The sequence below is a fragment of the Neoarius graeffei genome, chromosome 4, assembly GCF_027579695.1.
Source record: "Neoarius graeffei isolate fNeoGra1 chromosome 4, fNeoGra1.pri, whole genome shotgun sequence".
Classification (NCBI taxonomy): domain Eukaryota; kingdom Metazoa; phylum Chordata; class Actinopteri; order Siluriformes; family Ariidae; genus Neoarius; species Neoarius graeffei.
Window position 1 is genome coordinate 108,941,172 of NC_083572.1, and position 14,033 is coordinate 108,955,204.

The window sequence follows — 14,033 nt, forward strand, 5'->3', positions numbered from 1 at the left end:
ACAGAGAAAAATTATTATTATTACTATTAGCTCATCGGGCCAACAGGTGATGAGTTTTTGCCATCATGTGTTGTCCAGCGTCCATTATCCTTCCAGCATCATCCACATTTCACGAAAATCGCTTCTTCTCTCTCAATTCTTCACCAATTTTTATTCATTTTGGCAGGAAGATAGGTCTGCCTGGGGTGCATATGGCTTCTACCCAAGCTTGCAAGATTGCAAATAATAATGAAGATATGGACTAATTAATCAATCCCTAACGAGCAGTTTCCACACAAATCACTTCTTCTCCCTCAATTCTTCACCGATTTTTATTCTTCTTGGCATGAAGGTAGGGGTACCTAGGGTGCATATAACTTCTACCCAGATTTGCTTCATTACAATTATTAATTAAGTTATGGACTAATTAATCCTTAATGCCTCAAGCAGTTCAACAAAAATCGCTTCTTCTTGGTCAATTCCTCGCCATTTTGGACTCTTTCTGGCAAATAGGTCGGTATTCCTAGGGTGGATATTGCAAGATGTATATCTTGTATATAATGTATATAGCTTGCAACATTTATTGTGTCCATAAGGTGGCCCACTTTAGACCGTTCCTTCTGGACTAGACGGGGCTGGAGTGCACTACGTCGTCATTGATGGACTCGTTATAATATGTAACTACACCGTTCTAATATGAACTAGAAAAGTACTCGGAGAGCGCAGACCTCCGCCAAGAATCCTTTAAAGAATTCCAGGATCCAGACGGTGATCCAGATCACCACCAAAATTTAATGGATTGTTATTTGTGCCCAGTCACACCTCTGGAAAAAATTTCAGAGCAATCCGTTCATTACTTTTTCCGTAATGTTGCTAACAGACAAAACAACAAACAAACAAACCAACGCTACCGAAAACATAACCTCCTTGGCAGAGGTAATAAATGCTATTTCCTTTATTTTGCACACCAGGAAAGGGATTGGGATGTAATAGGAGTATGGATGTTGGAGTGGGATGGGACAGGAGTGGAAATCCACTCCCCTGTACCCCTCAAAGTCATCGAAAATGGACAATGTCAAACTGGAATAATGTCTTTTACCCCATGGACATGGCAAATAATAATAATAACAACAATAATAATAAAATTAATAATGTTCCTAGCTGTAATTAGAAACAGCCTTACTAGATGCGACAAACTCAACACCAAATCAAAGGAAATGAAAGAAAACAAATCTTACCTCTGTAATGTACCTTTCCATAAAGTCAATCTTACTGATGCTCCTGAACTGCTGTTCAAACATATCAATCTGCAGACAGAGAGCACAGAACGATCACTACTCTGTATTCAAATGAGCAACTTTCCTTACAGGAATTAAATAACAACTCCAGATATAAAGTCAGTCCAAGGTTGAAATATCTTTTTTCTTTTTTTTTGGGGGGGGGGCATCATTAGCTTAACGCTGATGCAGTCTGGAGGGGAAAAAAATGACTTGAAGTCCAAAAGTGGCTTCTCTAATGAACAGGATGAATTATTCCTTATTCCCCAGCTTCACGCCATGAAATGTAAAGATCTTCTCTCTTACGTGGGTGTAGAAACCATTGTGCCTCAGCAGTGCGACAAAATTGATGACCTCTTTAATGTGTTTTTCGTTGTCGGCTTCGTAAGTCACAAACACTTTCCCTGTGACGAGCAAACAAGTAAAGGCATTCATGAAAATACAGTAAGAAACATGCAATCATTATCAAAAATACTAGAAAACGTTACACCACACTTTTGTGTTAATTAATTCTCTAAGACAGCAGCTCGGACAGTAGTGCAGGTTTATATTAATGCACTTGCTCTGATATGTTATTGCTTCTATTCTACATAAACACTTGTTCACAGAGAATTGTATAATATACGCTTCACATAAACGGATTTTTTTTAAAGTGTGTAATCATTGATGTGGTTGTTTTAATATTAAGTTCTTCACTTTTCAGGCGGTTTTTTGGTAACACCACAAGATGGGTGTCTTTTGCTTAAAAAAAAAAAAGGCTTGTGAGGGACCTGCTATAACATAAGCTAGAACAGGAACTAACTTGTTCTGTGGATGCTCCATAACATTACAGTGTCTTGCAAAAGTATTCATCCCCCTTGGTGTTTGTCCTGTTTTTGTCACATTACAAACTAGGATTAAAATGGATTTTTGGAGGGTTAGCACCATTTGATTTACACAACATGCCTACCACTTTAAAGGTGGTATTAATCAAATTAGTCAATACTTTGTAGAGCCACCTTTTGCTGCAATTACAGCTGCAAGTCACTGGGATTGTTGCCCATTCCTCAAGGCAAAACTGCTCCAACTCCGTCAAGTTAGATGGGTTGCGTTGGTGTACAGCAATCTTCAAGTTATGCCACAGATTCTCAGTTGGATTGAGGTCTGGGCTTTGATTAGGCCATTCCAAAACATTTAAATGTTTCCCTTTAAACCACTCCAGTGTAGCTTTAGCAGTATGTTTAGGGTCATTGTCCTGGTGGAATGTGAACCTTCGTCCCAGTCTCAAACCTCTGGCCGACTCAAACAGGTTTTCCTCCAGAATTGCCCTGTATTTAGTGCCATCCATCTTTCCTTCAGTCCTGACCAGCTTTCCTGTCCCTGCAGATGAAAAACATCCCCACAGCATGATGCTGCCACCACCATGCTTCACTGTAGGAATGGTGTTCTCAGGGTGTTGGGTTTGTGCCACACATGGCATTTCCCATGATGACCAAAAAGATCAATTTTGGTCTTATTTGACCAGAGAATCTTCTTCCATGTGTTTGGGGAGTCTGCCACATGCTGTTGGACAAACTCCAAATGTGTTTTCTTAAGCAATGGCTTTTTTCCGGCCACTCTTCCATAAAGCCCCACCCACTCTGTGGCATGTACGGCTTAAAGCGGTCCTATGGACAGGTACTCCCATCTCCGCAGTGGATCTTTGCAGCTCCTTCAGTGTTCTCTTTGGTGTCTTTATTGCATCTCTGATTAATGCCCTCTGTGAGTTTTGGTGGGCGGGGCCTTCTCTTGTCAGGTTTGTAGTGGTGCCATAATCTTTCCATTTTGCTATAATGGATTTAATGGAGCTCCGTGGGATATTCAAAGTTTGGGATATTTTTTATAACCCAACCCTGATCTATACTTCTCCACAACTTTGTCTCTGACCTGTTTGGAGGCTCCTTGGTTTTCATGTTGCTTGCTTAGTGGTGTTGCAGAGTCAGGGTCCTTCCAGAACAGGCTGATTTATACAGACATCATGTGACAGATCACGTGACACTTTGATTGCACACAGGTGGATCTTAATCAACTAATTACGTGACTTATGAAGTGAATTGGTTGGACCAGCTCTTATTTAGGGGTTGCATATGAAGGGGGGTGAATACTTATGCACAGTCCAGACTTCTGTTTTTTCATCTTAATTATTGTTTTTGTCACAATAAAACAACAATTTTCACCTTTAAAGTGGTCGGCATGTTGTGTAAATCAAATGGTGCTAACCTTCCAAAAATCCATTTTAATACCAGGTTGGAATGCGACAAAAACAGGACAAACACCAAGGGGGATGAATACTTTTGCAAGACACTGTAAGCTCTGAATCTGTATAAGATTCAGACGGAAGAATTTTTATAGATGTGTGGCTCTGATGGCGTATGGATATCGAAAATGTAATAACCGGAACTACTTTTAATCGCAATGCTCAAGTGTTTGGATAAAAAATAAAATTTGCTCTCTATGATCATGTATTTAAACTTTCATGGTGTTCGTGGTGTCCTTAGATGTCTACGATAACCGAGTTCAGAGTAAACAGGTTTCCTGTTCATTTCTCAGTATATCATTTCGTGCTGCTCTTGTTTATCTGCTAGTGAGAAGTGTCAAGAAACTCACTCTGCTCTAATGACAGGGGTGCGGTGCTGGGGACGCTCTTTGCCTGAGGGTGAAATGATTCATGCCTGCATTCAGAGGAAAGACCACATTAAAGAATAATTACGCTCTCAGAATAAGATTTATCGAGAGAAACTTAATTTACACACAAGAAAATATTACCTGGGAATGAGCTCGGGGTCTGACGGCTTACTGTCACTGGAGTCTGGAGGGAAAAAAAAAAAGAGAGAGAGAGAGAAAGCAAATGATGGGATCAGAAACGATGATGTAATACATACTGTATAACATGCAGCTTAAATATAACGTGGCGCTCTTCACTCATCGTCAATCACATTTTCTGGACAAATCATTGGAGTGAACAATTAGATCCGTCTACTTTATTAGGAACACCTACAGGACTTCCTAATAAAGTGGACAGTGCTCAAGTCTAGTCAAATTCTATCCAATAGGTTTATGTTTGTTAAATTACTGTGAATAGAAATCGTAGAACACACACACACACACACACACACACGTGCTCTGGACTCTAATCAAAGGCCTGGGATTGTGCGGTGCACTGCAGCTGAGAAAGGTTTCCAAGGTGTAAAGTGTGTGTGTTCTCTCAGCTGTTCCATGCAACCGAGATTGCGATTTTGATTTGATGCACGCAAGATAACTGAAGCCTGGTTCCCATTAATACGTGCGAGAAAAACGCTGGCTTTGTTGGGTTTAACCCATGTCATGCTGTTAGGACTAGGACTGTTTTGGCCTCTAGAGGCCGCTGTTATTTCCTTTTCATGTCGTGTTTATTTTGGCCTCTAGAGGCCGCCACTGTTCCTGTGTTTTGTGTTTGTGTTAATTGCCTAATTATCTTCACCTGTGTCCTTAATTAGTTTGTCTATTTATACCCCTGAGTTCAGTCCTCTTGTCACGGAGTCTTTGTGCTGTTATGTTTATCTCCAGTTTCCTTTGTACTGTGTTTTTTGATCTTCTTAGCTTTTGTATTTTTGCACTTTGCTTTTCTTTTGGATTATACTCTTTGGGTTTTTTTTGTCTTTTGTTTTGCCTTGTATATAGTGTATATAGTTTAAATAAACCTTTTGATTCTTTTTCTACTTCCGCCTCACGCCTCTGCATTTGAGTCATCCCCCTGGTGGCCTAGTGGGGGTTTGCTGGATTATCACACCAACGAACCAGGTTCGAATCCCAGCAAAACCCTAACAGAAAGACTCCGTCATGACCGACTCAGCAGAGGCTGCTTCAACTGTCTACCCGGCCAACCTTCAGGGAATTATGGCAGCTTTGACACGCTTCGGAGCGACCATGGACGCTCATGGACGTACGCTCACCAGCCAACGTGAGGCCCTCGCTCGCCACGAGGAACTGCTTCAGCAAATTGGGAAAACCCTGGCACAGCTGACATCTCTGCCTGCATCTCCTGCTCCTGATCCAGTTCCTGCTCCTGATCCAGCTCCCACTCCTGCTCCAGTGCCTCCTGCAATGCTGCCTTCTTCACCTCGCGAACCCAGCCTTCCTGCACCACAGAGGTATGACGGCAAGCACAGTGAGTGCCGAGAGTTCCTTACCCAGTGTCAACTCACCTTTGAGCTTCAGCCTACCACCTACACTACGGATCGCCGCAAGATTGCCTTTGTGATCACCTTATTAGCTGGTAAGGCGCGAGCCTGGGCTACTGCTATCTGGCAAAGACAGGGACCTGAGTGCTTTGATTTCCAGCTGTTTTCTGAAGAGATGCTTCGGGTCTTCGATCAGGCAGACATCAGTACCGACGCAGCCCGAAAGCTCATGTCCATCCGGCAAGGAGGAAGCGTCGCAGATTACGCCATCTCGTTCCGAACACTCGCAGCAGTAAGTGGATGGAACGAGACTGCCCTGGTGTCAGCCTTCCACCATGGTCTGTCTGACCCCATCAAGGACGGTCTGGCCTCTATTGGATGCCCAAGTGACCTCGAAACCCTCATCTCACATGCTATTCGTCTGGACAACAGGATGAGAGAACGCCACCAAGCCTTGAGCCCCCCCCAGCCTCCCTACCTCTACCTGGAGACCATCTACCTCCTTCAGTGACTGTCCAGAACCCATGCAAGTGGGTCGTACTCGCCTCTCCGCATCTGAGAGGGAGCGCAGAAGGAGGGACAAGTGCTGCATCTACTGTGGCAAGCCTGGTCACTTCCGAGCATCATGTCCCGAACTCTTGGGAAAAGGACCGCCCCGTCCAGCCGAGGGAGGGTTGTGACGGGGCCTACCCTCTCTCCCGGACTCCCTGGCCAAGGAATCTACATCCCGGTCTCCATCTCCTGGGGTGAGTCTGTCCACTCTTGTCAAGCTTTGATAGACTCAGGGGCGGCTGGGAACTTTATGGATATTCACTTCGCCCAAAGCATCAATATTCCGACTGCACCTCTTGAAGTCCCACTGTCTGTGTCTGCCCTCGATGGCCAAGCGTTAGGTGATGGAAGAGTCACCCAAGTTACTTCTCCAGTTTTCCTCCAGTCTCAAGGTCACAAGGAAGAAATATCCCTGCACCTGATTCCTTCACCTGAGTTCCCAGTTATTCTAGGCCTTCCTTGGCTTACTCGCCACAACCCTCGCATAGACTGGGTAACAAGCCAGGTTGTGGAATGGGGCCCTGCATGCCATGCCTCTTGTCTGCTCTCTAGCTCTCCTGTGTCTCCTGCCGAGCCCCCTGATCTCACCGAGTTATCTCAAGTTCCCACAGAGTACTGGGATCTCAAGGAGGTATTCAGCAAGAGCAGGGCCGCCGTTCTTCCTCCGCACCGGGCCTACGACTGTGCCATCGACTTGCTCCCTGGGACTACCCCTCCTCGTGGCAGACTGTTTTCACTCTCTCAGCCAGAACGCAAGGCCATGGAGGAATACCTCAAAGATGCCCTGGTCTCTGGGTTTATTCGACCCTCCACTTCACCTGCTGGAGCCGGCTTCTTCTTTGTCGGCAAGAAGGATGGGGGGCTCCGACCATGTATTGATTACAGGGGCCTGAATAAGATCACTGTGCGCAACCGATATCCCCTTCCGCTGATGTCCACAGCTTTCGACCTGCTCCAAGGCGCCACCGTCTTCACCAAGTTGGACCTACGGAACGCATACCACCTCATCCGTATCCGACAGGGAGACGAGTGGAAGACTGCCTTTAACACCCCGTCTGGGCACTACGAATACCAGGTGATGCCCTTCGGACTCACCAACGCACCAGCTGTTTTTCAGGCCCTAATCAACGACGTCTTAAGGGACATGATTAACCTATACGTTTTTGTCTACCTCGACGACATCCTTATCTTTTCCAAGACCGTGCAGGAGCACCGCCACCATGTCCGCCAGGTTCTCCAGAGGCTGCTACAGAACAATCTGTTCGCCAAGGCCCAGAAATGCGAATTTCATGTTCCCGAGGTCTCCTTTCTGGGATTTATTGTACGGACAGGCCAACTCCAAATGGACCCTGCCAAGACCCTGGCCGTCCGGGATTGGCCTACTCCCAAGTCCGTTAAGGAGGTTCAGCGGTTCTTAGGATTCGCTAACTTCTACCGCAAGTTCATCAGGAACTTCAGTTCTGTGGCAGCACCCATGTCAGACCTCACCAAAGGGACAGGTGGATCTTATGGCTGGTCTCCTCAGGCAGAAAAGGCGTTCAAAGACCTCAAGGACCGCTTCTGCACGGCACCCATTCTGGTTCTCCCGGACACCTCCCAACCATTCATCGTGGAGGTGGACGCCTCGGACAGTGGTGTCGGCGCGGTGCTCTCTCAACGTTCGGAAGGAAAGCTGCACCCCTGCGCTTACTTCTCCCACCGTCTGAGTCCTGCTGAGTCCCGGTACGATGTGGGGGATCGAGAACTGCTAGCGGTCAAACTGGCCCTTGAGGAGTGGAGGCACTGGCTGGAGGGAGCACAACATCCATTCCTGGTTTGGACTGACCACAAGAACCTGGAGTACCTCCAGCAAGCCAAGAGACTGAACCCTCGACAGGCTAGGTGGGCCCTGTTTTTCAGTCGGTTTGACTTCACCCTCTCATACCGCCCCGGCTCCAAGAACACCAAACCTGACGCACTGTCCAGACTGTTCTCTGCCACTAACAGGGAGAATGAAGTCGGGCCTATTATCCCTGTGTCCCGGATTGTGGCCCCTGTCCGCTGGGGTATTGAGGAGGCTGTCCGACGAGCCCAACGCCAGGACCCCGGTCCTGGGACGGGGCCACCAGGCCTCTTGTACGTCCCACATCAAGCCCGGGCCAAGGTTCTCCAGTGGGGTCACTCTTCCCCTCTCACCGCCCACCCGGGAGCTCGGAGGACCCTGGACTTCCTGAAAAGACGCTTCTGGTGGCCTAACATGGAGAAGGAAGTAAGGTCATTTGTCCTGTCCTGTGAGGTTTGCACCAGAACCAAGAACCCACGACAGCGTCCCCAGGGTCTCCTGCATCCTCTGACCATTCCCCGGCGTCCCTGGTCCCACGTGGCAGTCGACTTTATCACGGGTCTCCCTGAGTCACAAGGTAACACGGTCATTTTGGTCTTAGTTGACAGATTCTCCAAGGCCTGCCGCTTCATACCACTGTGCAAACTCCCCTCTGCTCTTGAAACTGCGAAACTTTTGTTTAATCATGTCTTCCGAGTCTTTGGTCTTCCACAGGACATCGTCTCAGACCGAGGGCCCCAGTTCTCCTCCCGAGTGTGGCACGGGTTCTGCAAGGTCATCGGAGCCACTGCCAGCCTCTCCTCTGGGTTTCACCCACAGTCCAATGGTCAGACGGAGAGGCTCAACCAGGACCTGGAAACCACCCTGCGAGGCCTGGCTATGGATAACCCGACATCGTGGAGCACCTGGCTGCCATGGGCAGAGTACGCCCACAACACCCTGCAGTCATCGGCCACCAAGCTGTCGCCATTCCAGTGCCAATTCGGGTTCCAGCCACCTCTGTTCCCGGACCAGGAGGAGGACGCGGGGGTGCCCTCGGTCAACCAATATGTGAGACGGTGTCGCAAGACCTGGAGCAAGGTCAGGAAGACCCTCATACAGACCTCCAGAACCAACCAGACTCAGGCCAACCGCCATAGAAGACCTGCACACGCTTTCCGCCCTGGGCAGCGTGTTTGGCTGTCCACTAAGGACCTTCCACTGCGGGTGGAGAACCGCAAGCTTGCTCCTCGCTACATTGGCCCCTTCAAGGTTGTGCGCAGGGTGAACCCTGTCTCCTACCGGCTCCAGTTGCCCCGGACTCTGAGGATCAACCCCACTTTCCATGTTTCCCTGTTACGGCCCGTACTGACGTCTACGTATGCCCCTGCCCCTAGGAACCCCCCACCCCCCCCGCATCTTCCAGGGGCAGACTGTGTTCACTGTGAATCGCCTGCTTGACTCCCGCCGGGTCCGCGGCGGGTTGCAATATCTGGTGGACTGGGAGGGCTATGGTCCTGAGGAGCGCTGCTGGGTTCCTGCTCGGGATGTCCTTGATAAAGAACTATGTCGGGACTTCCATTCGGCCCATCCGGATCGCCCTGGGAACGTCAGGAGACGCTCCTAGAGGGGGGGGTCCTGTTAGGACTAGGACTGTTTTGGCCTCTAGAGGCCGCTGTTATTTCCTTTTCATGTCGTGTTTATTTTGGCCTCTAGAGGCCGCCACTGTTCCTGTGTTTTGTGTTTGTGTTAATTGCCTAATTATCTTCACCTGTGTCCTTAATTAGTTTGTCTATTTATACCCCTGAGTTCAGTCCTCTTGTCACGGAGTCTTTGTGCTGTTATGTTTATCTCCAGTTTCCTTTGTACTGTGTTTTTTGATCTTCTTAGCTTTTGTATTTTTGCACTTTGCTTTTCTTTTGGATTATACTCTTTGGGTTTTTTTTGTCTTTTGTTTTGCCTTGTATATAGTGTATATAGTTTAAATAAACCTTTTGATTCTTTTTCTACTTCCGCCTCACGCCTCTGCATTTGAGTCATCCCCCTGGTGGCCTAGTGGGGGTTTGCTGGATTATCACACCAACGAACCAGGTTCGAATCCCAGCAAAACCCTAACACATGCATTTCATTTCACGTGAAGTGTGATGTGTAAAGACCCATTTTACAGCAAATGTCTCAGTCATTATTAAAAAACACAAGCAAAGTGTATTCATTTCGGTGATTTCTTGCACTGGATTACTCACTTACTTAAATAACCTGCAGATACCTGTAAATAATATTCGTATATCATGATGTATTTACTTACTCGACACTTTTTCCCCCTTTTATGCTCTACAGTAGCTAGAAAGTTCACAAAATGTCATTTTAACCAAAACCCGAGCACATGTTGTTAATCACTGGAGGCTACACACCGACACGTCACCTGTTATTGCACTATTTCCAAAATCCAGAATAAATATTGTATTTTGTCACATTTCTAGCTGGAAACTATTACCTCACACAAAATATATACTTGTTTTTATTTTATACAGCTGCACTGTGAGTGTGCAGTATAGAGGCCACTCTGATTAACACTGCTGCAGCAGTCTGATGTTAAATAGGCTTTAAAAGGAGATTCAAACTGAATGAAGGCTAATGACATTTTACTAATAATTATGTGACAGGTTTATTAACTACGTATAAATATGTTCTCCCCAGGGCGGCACGGTGGTGTAGTGGTTAGCGCTGTCGCCTCACGGCAAGAAGGTCCGGGTTCGAGCCCCGTGGCCGGCGAGGGCCTTTCTGTGCGGAGTTTGCATGTTCTCCCCGTGTCCGCGTGGGTTTCCTCCGGGTGCTCCGGTTTCCCCCACAGTCCAAAGACATGCAGGTTAGGTTAACTGGTGACTCTAAATTGACCGTAGGTGTGAATGTGAGTGTGAATGGTTGTCTGTGTCTATGTGTCAGCCCTGTGATGACCTGGAGACTTGTCCAGGGTGTACCCCGCCTTTCGCCTGTAGTCAGCTGGGATAGGCTCCAGCTTGCCTGCGACCCTGTAGAACAGGATAAAGCGGCTAGAGATAATGAGATGAGATGTTCTCCCCGTGTCTGCGTGGGTTTCCTCCGGGTGCTCCGGTTTCCCCCACAGTCCAAAGACATGCGGTTAGGTTAATATGGGTTGGCCTTGGGCTGAGGTGCCCTTGAGCGAGGCACCAAATTCCCGACTGCTCCCCGGGCGCTGTTAGCATGGCTGCCCACTGCTCTGGGTATGTGTGTGCGCTCATTGCTCACGTGTGTGTGCGCATGTGTGTGTTCACTGCTTCAGATAAGTTAAATGCAGAGAGGAATTTCACAAGTGTGTGACGAATAAAAGTTGTGCTTTCTATTATAAATATTAATTATAAATATTATATAAATTATATTTTATTGAATTTTAAATTATTAAATTATTGATTCAATTATCAATGTATTAATTTTAAATATTATATTAATTATAAATATTTTAAATACTAATCATTTGTAAATATTATATGAAGCATATATTACTTTTTTAATTAATTCTAAATGATTAATGTATTTATTAATTTTAAATGATTAAATCATTAATTTAATTATTACTTTATAAAATTATAAATATTATATGAATTATAAATACTATAAATATTCCATACATTTTCTTCTCTTCTTCATCTTCTAAATAAATAATTGCACTTTTTCAAGAAGGGTGCCAATAATTTTGATACGACATTTAGTTTTCTACTTCAGCTCCCAACTACTTCAGTGCAATTCATAAGATTAAATTATACTATTTATTTATTTATTAGGCCAAAAGTTTGTGCACCCGCCCCGTAGATTCCTGTCTGTGTTTTCATGGCGTAAAGAAGAATTGGGTGATATGATGATCTCATCTCATCTCATTATCTCTAGCCACTTTATCCTGTTCTACAGGGTCGCGGGCAAGCTGGAGCCTATCCCAGCTGACTACGGGCGAAAGGCGGGGTACACCCTGGACAAGTCGCCAGGTCATCACAGGGCTGACACATAGACACAGACAACCATTCACACTCACATTCACACCTACGCTCAATTTAGAGTCACCAGTTAACCTAACCTGCATGTCTTTGGACTGTGGGGGAAACCGGAGCACCCGGAGGAAACCCACGCGGACACGGGGAGAACATGAAAACTCCGCACAGAAAGGCCCTCGCCGGCCACGGGGCTCGAACCCGGACCTTCTTGCTGTGAGGCGACAGCGCTAACCACTACACCACCGTGCCGCCCCGATCACAGTGTCTTTTTTTTTTATTCTTATTTATTTATTTTAAATAACAGTCACAAACTGCGGAAAGCGCCAAGCCAACAGTCTTTGAATCGTTAAACTTGTAAAATGCTCACCAATTAAAATATATTTTTCCTCAAAAAAAAAAAAAGTTAATAAATTTTTGCAGATATCTTCAACCCCTTTTTTTTTTTAAATTCCACACTGGCAGTTTTGGCAGTTTTGTTTTTTTTTTCTCGCAAACCCGTCAGTCATGATACGGTACATCACATATATTGTAGAAACAGCCTTCAGATATCATCGTTTGATCGTTTATCATCGTATCACCCAACGCTCGCTTTCTGTTTAAAAGCAGTGGTCGATGAGATATTAAAACCCCCGTCTCAGATTTACACCGATCAGCCTTAATATTTAACCCACTGACAGGTGAAGAAGTGAATAACGTTGATGAGCTCATTACAGTGGCACCTGTTGAGGGGTGGGATATACTAATATCAGGCAGCAAGAAAGTGAACCATCAGTTCTGAAGTTGATGTGTTGGAAACAGGAAAAATGGGCGAGCGTAAGGCTCCGAGTTGACACCTTTTGTGTTTTAGCCAGCGTTAACTTTTTCAGCAGTTTGTGCTACAGTAGATCTTCTGTTCTTCTAGATTGGACCATATGGGCTCACCTTCGTGCCCTGTGTGAATCAATGAGCCTTCGACATCCATGACCCTGTCACCGGTTCACCGGTTGTCCTTTAGATCCTTGGACCACTTTTGTTTGGTACTAACCACTGCATACTGGGAACACCCTACAAGATGTGCCTTTTTTTTTTTTTAGAGATGTTCAGATTCAGTCATCTCGCCATCACTATTTGGCCCTTGTCACAGTCGCTGCTTATGTTTGCCCATTTTTCCTGCCTCCAACACATCAACTTCAACAACTGACTGCTCTCTTCTCTTGCTGCCTAATACGAATATGTCCCTCCCCTTAACAGGAGCCACTTTCATGAGATAATCAATGTTATTCACTTCTTCACCTGTCAGTGGGTTTAATGTTCTGGCTGATCGGTGTATGTACACATCTGGTATAAATCTAGCGAGGTGGTCTGAATAATCTGAGTTTATTATCTTGATATAAATGAGTCGTGCAAAATGTTGCACTTGACTTCCAGCTGAATAACGTCAATAACCATAGATCTGTATACGTTACAGAATGAGGAAAAACACTCCTTAAGCTTGTATTAAAATGATGGTACTGTAGTTTGGTACGGGGACGAGCCGAGTCAAAGCTAAACTCTGCCTTAAAGTGAACCAGCCTTTCGATTTCATAAATTGGTGAAATTTAGTTCCCTCTGAAATGTGCTCATTGTGATAGATGTTTATTTCTGTAATATCTCACAAACTATCAGGCCATTCTGTGGCTGGGAAGTTATTTAATTTGAGGGGATTAAAGCAAATAACGTGCATGAAATCGCTCACTATTATTATAAATAAGAATTAAATTGGAAGTCTGTGATTCAAATTCAGTAGCTTTCGGTCCACTAACCCAAACTAATTGGGCAGGGCTCGACATTAAGCCCTGCCCGATTGCCCAGGGCAAGTGAAACATGCATTCGGGTAAGTGGGATATGTCCCCGACACACCCGCCTGGGAAAGTTGGAATGAGCATATATTACGAACTAACACCACAAAAATTAGGCTTTTTGATCTTTTATTTCAGTTCCTAAAAGCGTCCCTCACTACGTATCCGCTATTATGTATTGGCTGTTTTCTTAGTCTCGGTTTCATTTACTGCTTTGTGAGTTATTTTATATCCCTGCGCTGGTGTAGTATGGTACGCGTAACTGTTTATAGACCCCTTGTGCATGACGTCACGCATCACATGATAATTACAGCTGGGGTCAGACGGACACCGTCTTTCATGCGAGCAGCTTAATCTGTCTTCATTATGGTTCATTTTTGTGTTTTTGCTTCTTCAAACAGAGAAATAGATAAAAGGCATGACCG

At 45.6% G+C, this 14,033-nt stretch overlaps 1 protein-coding gene across 2 annotated transcripts in view; it reads right to left on the reverse strand.

Moving 5' to 3' along the window:
• traf3ip2l (TRAF3 interacting protein 2-like) overlaps positions 1 to 14,033 on the reverse strand; it is a 52,258-nt gene that overhangs the window by 8,213 nt on the left and 30,012 nt on the right. For both annotated transcript variants that reach the window (XM_060920138.1, XM_060920137.1), the window contains 4 exons: positions 4,041 to 4,083; positions 3,882 to 3,946; positions 1,563 to 1,660; positions 1,218 to 1,286 (listed from right to left, as the gene is read on the reverse strand). In XM_060920138.1, coding sequence (XP_060776121.1) covers positions 1,218 to 1,286; positions 1,563 to 1,660; positions 3,882 to 3,946; positions 4,041 to 4,083 — 275 coding nt within the window. The remainder of the gene's footprint in view (positions 1 to 1,217; positions 1,287 to 1,562; positions 1,661 to 3,881; positions 3,947 to 4,040; positions 4,084 to 14,033) is intronic.